Source organism: Belonocnema kinseyi, chromosome 7 (assembly GCF_010883055.1).
Source record: "Belonocnema kinseyi isolate 2016_QV_RU_SX_M_011 chromosome 7, B_treatae_v1, whole genome shotgun sequence".
In the NCBI taxonomy this organism is placed as follows: Eukaryota; Metazoa; Arthropoda; class Insecta; order Hymenoptera; family Cynipidae; genus Belonocnema; species Belonocnema kinseyi.
This window is the reverse complement of record NC_046663.1, coordinates 18,183,692-18,198,302: the sequence shown is the minus strand read 5'-3', so window position 1 is coordinate 18,198,302 and position 14,611 is coordinate 18,183,692. Positions and strand designations below refer to the sequence as shown.

The 14,611-nt window shown below is 20.4% G+C and overlaps 1 protein-coding gene across 1 annotated transcript in view; it reads right to left on the bottom strand.

Annotated features, from left to right (window-relative positions):
- Window positions 1–262: 262 nt before the first annotated feature.
- LOC117177113 overlaps window positions 263–14,611 on the bottom strand; it is a 15,231-nt gene continuing 882 nt past the window's right edge. Inside the window, exons 2-3 of the mRNA XM_033367606.1 lie at window positions 2,836–2,943; window positions 263–481 (exon numbers count right to left, since the gene is read on the bottom strand). Of these exons, the coding sequence (XP_033223497.1) occupies window positions 354–481; window positions 2,836–2,943 (236 nt within the window). The 3' untranslated portion in view covers window positions 263–353. The remainder of the gene's footprint in view (window positions 482–2,835; window positions 2,944–14,611) is intronic.

The window sequence follows — 14,611 nt, the reverse complement described above, 5'->3', positions numbered from 1 at the left end:
GATTTTAATGAGCTTTTCAGTTTTTATTGTTCAAATCTGAAGAGCTTGTCGAAAAATACAAAGATTGAACACTACATTTTAAAAAAAAATTTTGCATCGTGTACAATAAATATTTAATTTTGATGCTTTATAAATTTTCAAGCTTTTTATTTTATAACGCGTTTTTATGAGACACATCTTTTATTTTTAGATGATAAATTTTTGTTTGGTAGGTTAAATAAAAATATTGTAAATAATTGCGCAATATTATTTAAATATTTATTTACAACAGGATTATACAAAATATAATAATTATTATTATTCAATTTACTTAAAAATCAACAAAATATTTTTCCTGCTTTTTTCTGATTTTATCAGACTAAAACACAACAAACTTCATTATCTGCACAATCATTAGCCCTTCGTCGGAGTTTTGGGCCGCAAAAGTCGCTTCTGCACAGACCACCGAATTGATGGCACAGACTCGCATATTCTGATTTAACTGAAAAAAGTACATATTTAGATTTCTGAAAAATTCTTATTTTTCATTTTTGAGTTAATAATAAGAAAAACGAGTCGAAATAGGAGGAACTTTCCTACAGTGGATAATAATTAATTTAAAGCGCGAATATGCGTAAATAAATTAATATTAAATTAAATTTATTAACATGAATTGTTTATTTATTACTAATGTAATTCGCGGGTTTTCACGGCCAAGTTTTTCAATTTTCGCGTTCAACTGAAGAAAAATATTCATATTTTCCTCAAACAAGATTAATTAATTTTCTAACAAAAAATACAATTTTATAATTTTTTACAATTTATATTTTTAGTTAATAAAGTTAATTTTTAACCGAACTCACGAATTTTTAATCAAAAATATGAATGTTTAACTGGAGTAGTTGGAATTTTATTAAAAAAATATGAGTTTTCAACAAAAATAATGTATTTTTCACTGAAATAGTTAAATTTTTACACAAACGAAAATTAATTTTTAGTGGAAAAAAGATAAAGTGTCAATCAAAACTTAAATAATTAAATTTTAAGTTAAAAACTTAATGTTCAACCAAACAGATACATTTTTAACCAAGACTATAAATTATTCAACAATGATGATGAAAATTTGAATTAAATAATTAAACTTTAGACAAACAGGATGAATTTTAACCCAACAAGATTAATTTGAACTAAAAAATATCATTTTTCAACCAAAAATAGAATAATTTAATTTTCAATCAAAAAATGAATGTCAAACCAAAGAAATGAGACTTTAACTAATATTATGGAATATTTAAGTGGAATAAAAGTTTATTCTTTAGTACAATAAAATAATTTTCCACCAAAAAAGAAACAAATTTTTAACAGCATGGTTAAATTTTTGTAAAAAAATCCTTTTCAGCCAAAGAAAACACGATTTTTCAATCTACTAGTTGATTTTTCAACACAAGAAATGAATTTTGAATTTTTAAACAAACAAAAAATAATAACAATAATTTTTTACAAATGAGTTCACCTTTTAACCAAAAAGAGGAATTTTCTACTAAAATGATGAATATTTGTCTGGAAAACTTTAATTTTTAACCGCCAAGAAGAATTTTTAGAGAAAAAGATTAATTTCCAAAGAAAAATGTAACTTTCAATATGCGAGTGGCTTAAGTTAAATTTTCCGTTAAAAAAATGACATTCAACGAAAAAAAGCTCATTTAAAAAATAGCTACATTTTTAAACGAACTGATTAAATTACAACTAAAATTGTAAATATTTGACTAGAATAGTTGGATTTCAAACCTGAAAGATCAATTTTCAACTAAGGCGATAAATATTTAAATAAAATAATTTCATTTTTGACTAAAAAAATGAATGTAAAACCAAGAACACATTAATTTTGACTGAAAAAGACGAATTTTAAATTAAAAAATAATTTTAAATAATTAAAAAGTTAAAATAATTTTAAATAAAAAAGTTTAACTTTAAGCCAGGTAATTTTATTTCCAACCTAAAAGATGAATTTTCAACTAAAATGATAAATATTTAACTGGAATACTTGAATTTTCAACCTAGAAGAATTTTTAGACAAGAAGATTACCTTTTAAAAAGACCCATTTTCATTCAAATTGTTGGATTTTGAATTCGGAAATATAAATTTTTAACTAAAAACGAAATAGTTGAATTTTAAGTTTAAGAAAATTAACTTTTTAATAAAGTAGTTTAACTTTTTAATAAAAAATTTCAATTTTCATCTAAGTAGTTGAAATTTCATTAATTTTTTTTTTAATTTCAGATTAAGAAGAAATATATTTCCTTATGAAAAAATTTGTTATGTTAAAAATGCATTATAAAAATTTACAACAATCAGTATAATTAAAATTATGAATTATTAATAAAAAAAATTAATAAGAAAAAATTTTTTTTAAATAAATGAGTTTAACTTTTAATCAAAAGATTTAATTTTTAAATAAATAAATGAATCCGTAATCTAAAAAAGATACTCATATACTCTACGACTGCAGATCAAGTAGAAATTACTTTTCTAAATTACTAAAATTATTTAAATAATGTAAAGCTCAATTTTGCTGTGATCAGAATTATATTCCCAAATTTTTAAATTAAAGTCCCGGTCATTTCCCGTTTTTTTCTCGGACAATGAAATTCCCTATATCCCGGAATTTCCGGTTAAGTCGCTAACCTGCCAATATTTTAGTATTTTTAATTAATAATTAATTAAATTATGTTGTTTTATCCACTGTAGGGAGGGTCCCCCTAGAAAACAAACTTTTAAAAAATATTTTAGTTATTTATTTTAATTTATGATATACTTAAAATCTAACAAAAAAATTTAGTTGTTATATTACTTACGAACGGAACAACATGAATCTCCTGGATTTTCGCAAACTTTATCTGAAGTTTCGAGACATTTATCGCTGCTAGTCATGCAGTTTTCAGATGGACATTTTTCAGCAGCAACTGAAAATCAATAAATTTCAAAGTAAAAAAAATTATCAATAATAGAAGGCAATTAATTTTTTATTTATAAAGAAATTTAGTTAAAAATTTTATTAAACTGCAGGGTGGTCGTAGGTCTAGAAAAAACTGGAAATCAGGTCAGAGTCAAAAATTAAAAAAAAAATCATACAAGTCAAAAATTTTCTATAAGAAGAAATTTAATTAAATAAATACCCGGGATAATAAATTTACAACTTTTGAATAATGAATCGATAATTTGTCAAATTTTCACTGGGAAAGTTTATGATATTATACATATTATATATTTTTTTCATTTAAATTATTTTTAGTACTCATATATTTTTTGGTTAATTTTTGTATTATTCTGATAGAAAATTAAAATTTGCAGGTTGGAAATTCCAATGTTTTTTTTTGTTTAAAATTTGCGTTTTAAACATTCATTGTTTCGTTGCAAATTCATAATTTCACTTTGCAATTTATCGCTTCGGCTCAAAATGTGTCTTTTTTATAAAAAATTAAACTTTTCACTTAAAAATTCGTCTTTTCGGAGAAAAATTCATATTTGCAGTTTAAAATTTCAACTACTTGGTTAAAAATTAAATTTTGTTGTTAAAAATTAGTATTTCTTGGTAGAAAGTTAATCTTCCTGAATACAAATTTACCTTTTTTGTAGAAAATTTTTCTTTGTAGGTTGAAAATTCAACTATTTACTTAAAAAATAAAATATTCAATCAAAAATTCTTTTCCTCTTGGTGAAAAATTATTCTTTTTTTATTAAAAACTTAACTTTTCTTTTTTTTGTGAAAATTTATTTTTTCTGAATTAAAAATTCAAATATATGTATCAAAATTCATTTACTTTAATGAAAATTAGCTTCTTTTCTGGTAAAAAATTAATCTTCCTAGATAAAAATTTATTTTTCGGTGGAAAATTTTTTTTGTAGTTTGAAAATTTAACTATTTATTTAAAAAATAAAATATTCAGTCGAAAATTCTTTTCCTTTTGATAAAAAATTTTTCTGTTTTTATTAGAATATTAAATTTTCTATATTTGTGTGAAAAATCGATCTTTCTAATTTGAAAATTCAATTACATTAATCAAAATACATTTAATTTAATGAAAATTAGTTTTCTTTTTGGTAAAATATTTTTCTTTGTAGGTTGAAAATTCAGCTATTCCCTTAAAAAATAAAATATTCAGTCGAAAATGCTTTTCCTTTTGGTAGAGAAATTATTAGTTTTTTATTGAAATCTTAACTTTTTTATTTTTTGTTAAAAATTGATCTTTCTAAATTGAAAATTATAATATTTTTATTAAAATTCATTTACTCTAATGAAAATTAGTTCTTTTTTTGTAGAAAACTAATCTTCTTAGATACAAATTTATCTTTTTGGGGAAAAATTTTTCTTTGTGAGTTGAAAATTTAACTATTTACTTAAAAATAAAATATTTAGTCGAAAATTCGTTTCCTATTAGTAAAAAATTATTCTTTTTTTATTTAAATCTTAACTTTTTTATTTTTTGTGAAAATTTGATTTTTCTCAATGGGAAATTTAAACAATTTTATCAAAATTCATGTATTTTTTTTTGGTAGAAAATTAATCTTCCTAGTTACAAATTGATTTTTCTGGTGAAAGATTTTTCTTTGTATATTTGAAGATTCAAGTATTTACTTAAAAATAAAATATTCAGTCGAAAATTCTTTTTCTTTGGGTAAAAAATTATTCTTTCTTTTATTAAAATCTTAACATTGTTGTGAAAATTTGATCTTTCTAAATTAAAAATTTGAACAATTGAATAAAAATTTATGTACTTTGTTAAAAATTGGTCTTTTTTCTTTGAAAATTAATCTTCCTAGATACAAATTGATCTTTTTGGTGGAAAACTTTTCTTTGTAGGTTGAAAATTATACTATTTATTTAAAAATAAAATATTCAGTTGAAAACTCTTTTCATTTGGTAAAAAATTATTCTTTTTTTGATTAAAATCTTAACTTTTTTATGAAAATTTGATCTTTTTAAATTAAAAATGTCAACAATTGTATCAAAATTCATGTATTTTGTTGAAAATTATTTTTTTTTTTTGGTAGAAAATTAATATTCCAAGATACAAATTTATCTTTTTGGTGGAAAACTTTTCTTTGTATGTTGAAAATTCAACTATTTATAAATAATATTATAAAAATAAAATATTCAGTCGAAAATTCTTTTCCTTTCTGTAAAAAATTATTCTTTTTTTTATTTAAATCTTAACTTTTTATTTCTTGTGAAAATTTTATCTTTCTAAATTGAAAATTTAAACATTTGTATCAAAATACATGTATTATATTGAAAATTACTCTTTTTTGGTAGAAAATTAATCTTTTCAGTTAGAAAATTGATCTTTTTGGTAGAAAATTGGTCTTTGCAGATTGGAAATTCAGCTGAAAAATTATTCTTTTTTTTTTAGAATCTTACCTTTTCTATTTTTTGTAAAAATTTGATCCTTCTAAATAAAAAATTTAAACATTTGTATACAAATTCATTTATTTTCTTAAAAATTAGTCTTTTGGTAGAAAATTAATGATCGTAGTTATAAATTTATCTTTTTGGTAAAACATTTTTCTTTGTAGTTTGAAAATTCAACTATTAATTTAAAAAATAAAATATTTGATCGAAAATTCATTTCCTTTTAGTAAAAAATGATTTTTTTTTTAAATTAAAATCTTAACTTTTCTATTTTTTGTGAAAATGGCGGCAAATATATTTTTTAATCTGAGAAAAATTTAGCGAGCTAATTTATTTTTTAATTATAATTATTTTTTGTAATAAAAATGTTCAAATTTCAATCGCAATTTTTAAGTTTATGAAATAGCACTATTTTCATATTTTAATTCTATGCAATACTGGAATTCTATACTCAAAAAGATGATTTTTTAACCAAAATAGTTGAATTTTCAAATAAGCAAGATTAAAATTAAACCAAAAAGCGTTCAATTTTATTCTCGAAAAGTTAAATTTATAATAAAAAAAAATTATGTTTTGCGAAAAATATAATCATTTATATTTGAAGCGAAAAAATACATGAATTTTGAAACAAGTGTGCCAATTTTCAACTAATTTAAGTCATTTTTCCGCTAAAAATGAAAAACTTAAGATTTTATTAACAAAATAGCTTGGAACAAAAATAAAACCAAATGTTACAATTAAAATAGTTTCGATTGAAAACGAATTTTCAACAGAATATTTTATTGCTTAAATAAATATTTGAATTTTTAACATAAAAAATGTTTTTAACTCAAAAGATAAAGTTGTAACCAAGAAGATTAATTTTCTATCAAAAAGACTAATTTTAAACAAAATACATGACTTTTAAAACAAATAGTTTAATTTTTATAAAAAATATCTGTCTCACGCAGAAAATGTCAAAGTTAATATTTAAATTAAAAATACATTTTAAAAAAACTAATTTTTCACATTAAAATTAAATTTTTAACCACAATGATGTAATAAATAGTTAAAAACTAAATATTTAATAACTATTAATTTTAGTGATTTAACTAACTCAACATGAATTGAATGATCAAAATTCTTTTCTATATGCGTTTAATTAATTATTTCTATGTCTGATTCAATTTTGAAGACATTCTCCGAGATAATTGTTAATCTAGACCAATTGTCGTAAAACGTGGTCGTAAAGCGCTATGAAAAATATATTGTACTCAGTAATAAAAAATTTGTTATTCTTTATAATCTGGGCTCCTCATTGTATCAAAGCTTGACATTCTACAATTTAATTTTCTGAAAATTATAAGAATTTAATATATAGAAATAATTTTTAGTAAATAAAATAAAATTTTGTTTTATTTTGATTCAATTTAAAGCCCTAATGTAGATAATGAAAAATATCCTGAAAATTTCGAGCTATTTTATCGACACAAAAAAATTTCAGAAATAAAAATCTTCAAAGTTATTAAAATATAGCACAAAATAAAAAAACTAAATTTGTTTTTGTTTTCATGCAAATATAAAAAAAAATTAGGAATAAAATTCACTTCTCTGATTATTTTCTTTATCTCTTTATTTTATGAATTTTTGTGTTTTAGGTAGTATTTGAAAATAGTATTTTTGTTTTACAGAAGATATATTTGAAAAAATAGTTGTTTTTATTCTTCTGTTATCCAAGTAAGTCAAAACAGTTTAGTTTATCTTTACTTTGTTTTTTTTCACTGGTAAGACTTTTTGTGAACAATTATTTTTTATCAAATCATAAGACTTTAAATAATCCAGAAATATAAATTTTTAACATGAAAGTTCATTTTTAATTAAATAATAAAATTTTCAAAAAAAATAAGACTTTTCAGTTCGACAGTATAAACTTCCAACAAAAATTTTATTTGCAGCAAATAATACAATTTGCTACAAAAAATAAGACATTTCAACCAAAAAGATTAATTTTCCGCCAAAAATTGAATTCACGAATTTAATAAAAAAAGATATATTTTTAACCAAAATTTAAAAAGTTAAATTTTCAATTTTAAAGTTCATTCTCATCTAAAGAGACAAAAAATCGCATTTTTCATAAAAAATTAATTTTTCTTACAAAAAATAAAAATTTGTAAAGAAAAAGTAAATTTTTCAACCATATAATAAAATTTTTAACAAAAAATAAGACTTTTCGGTCCAAAAAATAATTTTTTGACAAATAAGTTCATTTCAATCGAATAATTTAATTTTCAAGCAAAAATAAATCTTTTTGACCTGCAAGATTAATTTTATACGAAAACATGAATTTTTATCAAAAAGCATGAATTTTCATCTAAAAATGATCAATTTTATACCAAAAATTTGATGATAAAATTCTCTGTTAAGAAATTATTTTCCACCAAACAGCTGTATTTTTAACCAAAAAAGATTTTTTATTCTAGAAGTAAATAAAAACTTTAAACAAATTGATAAATTTTCAAGTGAAACGTACGAATTTTCTATTATTATATTTCTACCAAAAGAGATATTTTCAACAAAAAACATTAATTTTTAACGAAACAAATGAATTTTTAAACAAAAAATATCAACTTTCAACTACAAATAAAAAAAAAAACATTTTCAGTTAAAATAATTAACTTTTACCCAAAAAACCTGTTTTTAATAAAAATGTTGAATCCTAAACTATAACGGATTAATTTTTAATCAATATGGATAAAAAACAAAAACAGACGAATTTAATAATTAATTACAAACTATCTATAGTAAAAATCTTTAGTCTGGGTTTTTTCTATTATTAATAAACAAATAAATCAATTTTTAAACCAGAAATGTGAATTTTTAATAAAAGAGTTGAATCTTAAACAAATCAAGATTTTTTATACAAGATGGTAAACAAACTTTAAACAATTGTTAAATTTACAAGACGAAAAGACGAATTTTCCACAAGATAACAATTTCTCATATAATAAAAAATATTAGAAAGATTCTGAAAAAATATTCATTTGTCAAAATTTTTATTCTCTTTTTCTTTGAATTAAAGAATATTTTTTTTGATTGTTCACATTCTGATTTCCTTTAAAAGTGTAAAATCTCTTGGATTTTTTAAAAACATCGCAGTATTTGAAATTTTAGTAAAATCTTTTGAAATATTCGAAGTTTTTTGGCGAAATAATAAAAATCTCTGTGAATCCTTTGAAATAATTAATATGAATTTCAATTTTTCTGAAATATTTAAAATCTTTTAAAAATCTTTAAAATCCTTTTTATTGTTGCCAAAAATTGGAAAAATTCGGAAATATTTCCGTAATTTAAATTTTAACAATATATGTATATTCTGAATAATATAAAGATAAAAAAATAAAAAAAAGAGGAAAGAAAAAGAAACAAACCACCAAATCCCATTATTACTTTTTATTCTCCGGTATTTTTTAAATTGTTTTTTTTTAAACCAAATGGTTTATTTTTATTGATTTAAAAAGGGGTTTTGAATAAGTACTGAAATTTTTGTACATTAAAGAAATAAATATATAAAAAAGTCGAGTAAAAAAAGGAAAGGAGAGGATTTCTGTTTCTTTCCTCTTTTTCATTCTTTTAGTTTAATGGGTCAACAAAATCTTTTTTATAAATTATATCTACAAAATAAAATAATTTTAATGAAAAGAACTGTTTATTTCAAAATAAATATCTAAATTATTAAAATATTTACAACAATAATTTGAAACATTATATTCTGATCCGATACTTAGTTTACAATATATAAATGACTAAATAGTATTTGCATTAAAACTTTTAAATAATGTTTACTTTGTATTTTTTTATAAAATTTTATTATTTTAAATACGATTTATTAATAAATTTTCACAAGGATTAAAAAAAGGCATATTTTAATGGAAAATGATGCTCAGGTAACGAAATAAAAATTATTAAAGAATTATTAATAAACTTTCAAACTACTAAAAAAATGTAACATTTTAGCAGACAAATGACAGCTTTTAAAAATATATTTATAAATAATGAAAGCATAAATATATACATTTAACTTTTAAAACTAAACTCAGATATTCATTTCACGGAAATATTTGTAAAGCAGCAGACTGAAATACATCGATAAATCATTTTAAAAAAACATTATTTACAATAATTTTTAAATTTTATTTCGATCCGATACTCAATTAACAAATTAAAAAAATTTAGAAATTATTTGAATTAAAATATTCAAATAATTTTTTCTTTATATTTTTAAACTTGAACTTTCATTTGTTAACAAACGATTTATTAATAAACATTCACAATAATTAAAAAAAATCAATAGAAAAATGACAGTCTTAAAAAATATAATTTTAAATACTTAAAACGTATATAAATACATATAATTTTGCAAACTGAATTCGGATACTCATTTCACAGATAGTTTTGTAAATCAGGACACTGAAATACATCCGAAAATTATTTTTAAAAAAACATTATGTACGATCATTTATAAAATTTTATTCCGATCCGATACTAAATTAACAAATCAAACACCATTGCAACATTTTTTCCATCAAAATTTTAAAACAATTTTCACTTTATTATTTTAAAATTGAACTTTCATTAGTTAATATACGATTTATTAATAATTTTAGCATAATTTTTCCACAATAATCTAAAAAAATTTCAATGAAAAAATGAGAGTCTTCAAAAAAATATTGTTAAATAATTCAAACGAACATATAATTTTGCAAACTGAATTCATATACTCATTTTACGGATATTTTTGTAAATCAGCACTGCAAAATACATTACTAAATCATAAAAATACAAAACTTATTAAGCATAATTTTTTAAATTATATTCAGATCCGATATTAACAAAATAAAAATCATTAAAAAATGATTTCCATTGAAATGTTTAAATAATTTTTACATTATATTTTGTAACCTGAACTTTTATTTGTTAATGTATGATTTATTAATAAACTTCTACACTAATAAAAAAAAAATTAATAGAAGAATGACAGCCTTTGACAAATATATTGTTAAATAATTAAAGCACAAATATCTACATATAACTTCAAAAACTGAACTGGATACTCATTTCACGGATATCTTTGTAAATCAGTAAACCAAATTACATTTCTAAATTTCTAAATTATTTTTCGAGATTTTTCAAATCTCGAAAAATAAAATTACCGACACTGTAAAATTCCCGAATTATAAAATCCCGAAATAATACAATTGCCGAAAAGTAAAAATTCCGAATAGGACAATTCCCAAATATTAAAATTCTCGAATAATAAAATTTCCAAAAATTAAAAATACCTAATTGGAAAATTCCCGAATAATAAAAAAACCGTCAGAAAATTTCCGAATTATAACATTTAAAAAATTAAATAATTACAATTTTTTATAAATATATTTGATTGATTACAAATACAAAAATGAAATATAATTTTCTTCAAACATTACAATTTTTTTAATTTCGAAAATTCTTTGAATTTATAATAACAATAATTTTAAACAAAATATTTCTAGGTGATGCATTTTTTAATGCGTATAGAATTAAAAAAAAATTTTTTTCTAAATCTCTAAATTATTTTTCGAGATTTTTCAAATCTCGAAAAATAAAATTACCGACACTGTAAAATTCCCGAATTATAAAATCACGGAATAATACAATTGCCGAAAAGTAAAAATTCCGAATAGGACAATTGCCGAATATTAAAATTCGCGAATAATAAAATTTCTGAAAAATAAAAATACCTAATTAGAAAATTCCCGAATAATTAAAAAACCGTCAGAAAATTTCCGAATTATAACATTTAAAAAATTAAATAATTACAATTTTTTATAAATATATTTGATTGATTACAAATACAAAAATGAAATATAATTTTCTTCAAACATTACAATTTTTTTTAATTTCGAAAATTCTTTGAATTTATAATAACAATAATTTTAAACAAAATATTTCTAGGTGATGCATTTTTTAATGTGTGTAAAATTTGAAAAAATACAAAAAGCGTTCGCAAAAATCATATTTTAAATTTATATATATATATATTATGTTGTTGCTCGAAAAACGTTATAAGGTACGATGAAAATAGAAAGTGATTTTTTTGGTTCGATGGGCAAATTTGGTCAAATTTAGAAGTTGTCAAAAAATCCAAATGTTAATTTCAAAAAACGAGAATTTAGCTTGCAGCTATTGAGTTCTTGAATTTATATACTGCAATCAATAAAACATATTTATAAAAAAATGTTAATTGTTTAATTTTTTGAATTTCACAATTCGGATATTTTATAATTTGGCAATTTTCTGACGGGTATTTTATTCTTCGGGAATTTTCCAATTTGCTAAATATTATTAACTGCCAGGAAATTTACTATTCGAGAATTTTTCAATTCAGTAATATTATAAACTGTCGTGAATTTTAAATTTCGGGAACTTTATAATTTGGGAATTTTATTACTCGAGAATTTTATTATTCGGGAATTTTCCTATTCAGTATTTTTATTTTTTGGTAATTTTATTATTCGCGAATTTTTATATTCTGTAATTTTCCAATTCGGAAAATTTATTTTTCGGGATTTTTCAGTCGACCCAAAAAAACATTATCAACTTTATTACTAAAAATTATATTCCGATGCGATTCATAATCAACAAAATAAAAATCATTACACTATTATTTAGAGTAAAAGGCTTACATCATTTTTACTTTATATTTTTGAATTTTCATTTCCTCAAAATATGACCTAATAATGAACTTTCCCACTAACTATAAAAGAGTTAGTAGAAAATGACAGCCTTTAAAAATATATTGTTAAATAATTAAAACATGAATATCTACATATAACTTTTAAAACTAAACTCAGATACTCATTTCATGGATATTTTTCTAAATCACTGTATCGAAATACATTGCTAAATCGTAAACAGCATTCTTAAATATAATTTTTTAAATTTTATTTTTAGCCGATGCTCAGTTAACTAAATAAAAATATTTAAATAATTATTTGCATTGAAACGTTCAAATAATTTTTACTTTATAGTTTGTGATTATAATTTTTGTTTTTCAGAATAGCAAAATAAAAATGATACTCAATTACTAAAATAAAAATCATGAAACAATTATTTGCGTTGAAAAGTTTAAATAATGCTTACCTTATATTTTTAAATTTGAATTTTTATTTCTTTAATATATGATCGATTAAAAAACTTTCACAATAGTTAAAAAAAAAAGAATTTTAATAGAAGAATAACAGGCTTTGAAAATTATATATCGTTAAATAATTAAAATGTACATGTATTCCATATAAATTTTAAAACTGAATTCAGATACTTATTCCACTGCTATGTTTGTAAATCACTGCATCAAAATATATCACTTAATTATAAAAAACCCATTATAAACTATATTTTTTAAAATTATTTACGATCCAATATTCAATTAACAAAACAAAATTAAACGAGAAATTATTTGCATTTACGCGTTTACATTATTTTTACATTGTACTTTTAAATTCGAATTTTTATTTCATCAAAATATGATTGATTAATAAACTTTTACACTAATTGCAAAATGAATAAATAAAAATTTAAATAGAAAAATAAGAGCGTTTCAAATTATATTGTTAAATATAATTAGAGCATAAATATTTACATATAACTTTGAAAATTGAACGTAGATACTGTTTTCAAGGACAAGTTTGCAAATCAGTATACCAAAACACATCGCTAAATCGTAAAAAAATATTATTAACTATAATTTTAAAAATTATATCCCGATCCGATACTCAATTACCAAAATAAAAATGATAATTACCAAAATGTAAATTTAAAAAAAATTATTTGCATTGAAATCTTTACATAACTTTTACTTCATATTCTTAATTTAAATTTTTATTTTTTCAAAATAGGACTAATTCATAAACTTTCAAGCTTAAAAAAAAACGAAAATTTTAATAGAAGAATGACAGTCTTTGTAAATTATATATCATTAAATAATTAAACTGCAGATATCTACATATAAATTTTAAATCTGAATTCAGATACTTGTTTCATGTATATGTTTGTAAATCACTGTATCAAAATACATTGCTAAATTATTAAGAACATTATTAAATATAATTTTAAAAATTAAATTTCGATCCGATGCTCAGTTAACTGAATAAAAATCATTAAAAGATAATTTGGATTGCAAAAAATTTTAATAGAACAATTACAGTCTTTGAAAAATATATTGCTAAATAATGAAAACGTAAATATCTGCATATAACTTTGAAAACCTAATTCAGATACTTATTTCACGGATATGTTTTTAAATCAGTAAAAAAAAATACATCGATGAAAAATGAAAAAAATTATTTACTTAAATTCTTAAAATTATATTCAGATTCGATCCTCAATTACCAAAATGAAAGATATTAAAAAATTATTCGTATTAAAACGTATACATCATTTTTACTTTATATTTTTTATTTTTATTATTATTTCTTTAAAATATGATTGATTAATAAACTTTCACAATAGTTAGAAAATAAAAAATAAAAATTTTAATACAAAAATGGCAGCCTTTAAAAAATATTGTTAAATAATTCAAACATACATATCATCATATAATTTCGAAAACTGAATTCAAATATTATTTTAAAGGTTATATTCCGATTCGATACTCAAATACCAAAATAAAAATCACAAAAAACTTATTCGCATTGAAAATTTTAAATAATTAAGAAAAATAACAGCGATTGAAAATGCATTGATAAATAATCATTAAAACATATAATATATAAATTTGAAAACTGAGTACAGATACTTATTTCACGGATATGTTTGTAAATCAGTATACAAAAATACATTGATAAATTATGAAAAAAACAAAATTTTTAACCATAATTCTTAAAATTATATTCTGATCCGATCCTCACTTACCAAAATAACAATTATTCGCATTAAAACATATGCATCATTTTCACTTCATATTTTTAATTTTTATTTCTTTAAAATATGATTGATTAATAAACTTTCACAATAGTTAGAAAATCAAAATTTCAATACAAAAATGGCAGCCTTTAAAAAATATTCTTAATTATTCTTAATTAATTAATTAATTAAATAAATAATTAATTAAATAATTAAGACTGGGCTTAATCTATTATTATTAAAAAAATGAATAAATTTCCAAATCAAAAATAGTTGGTCAAAATTTGAGTTACTTTGTT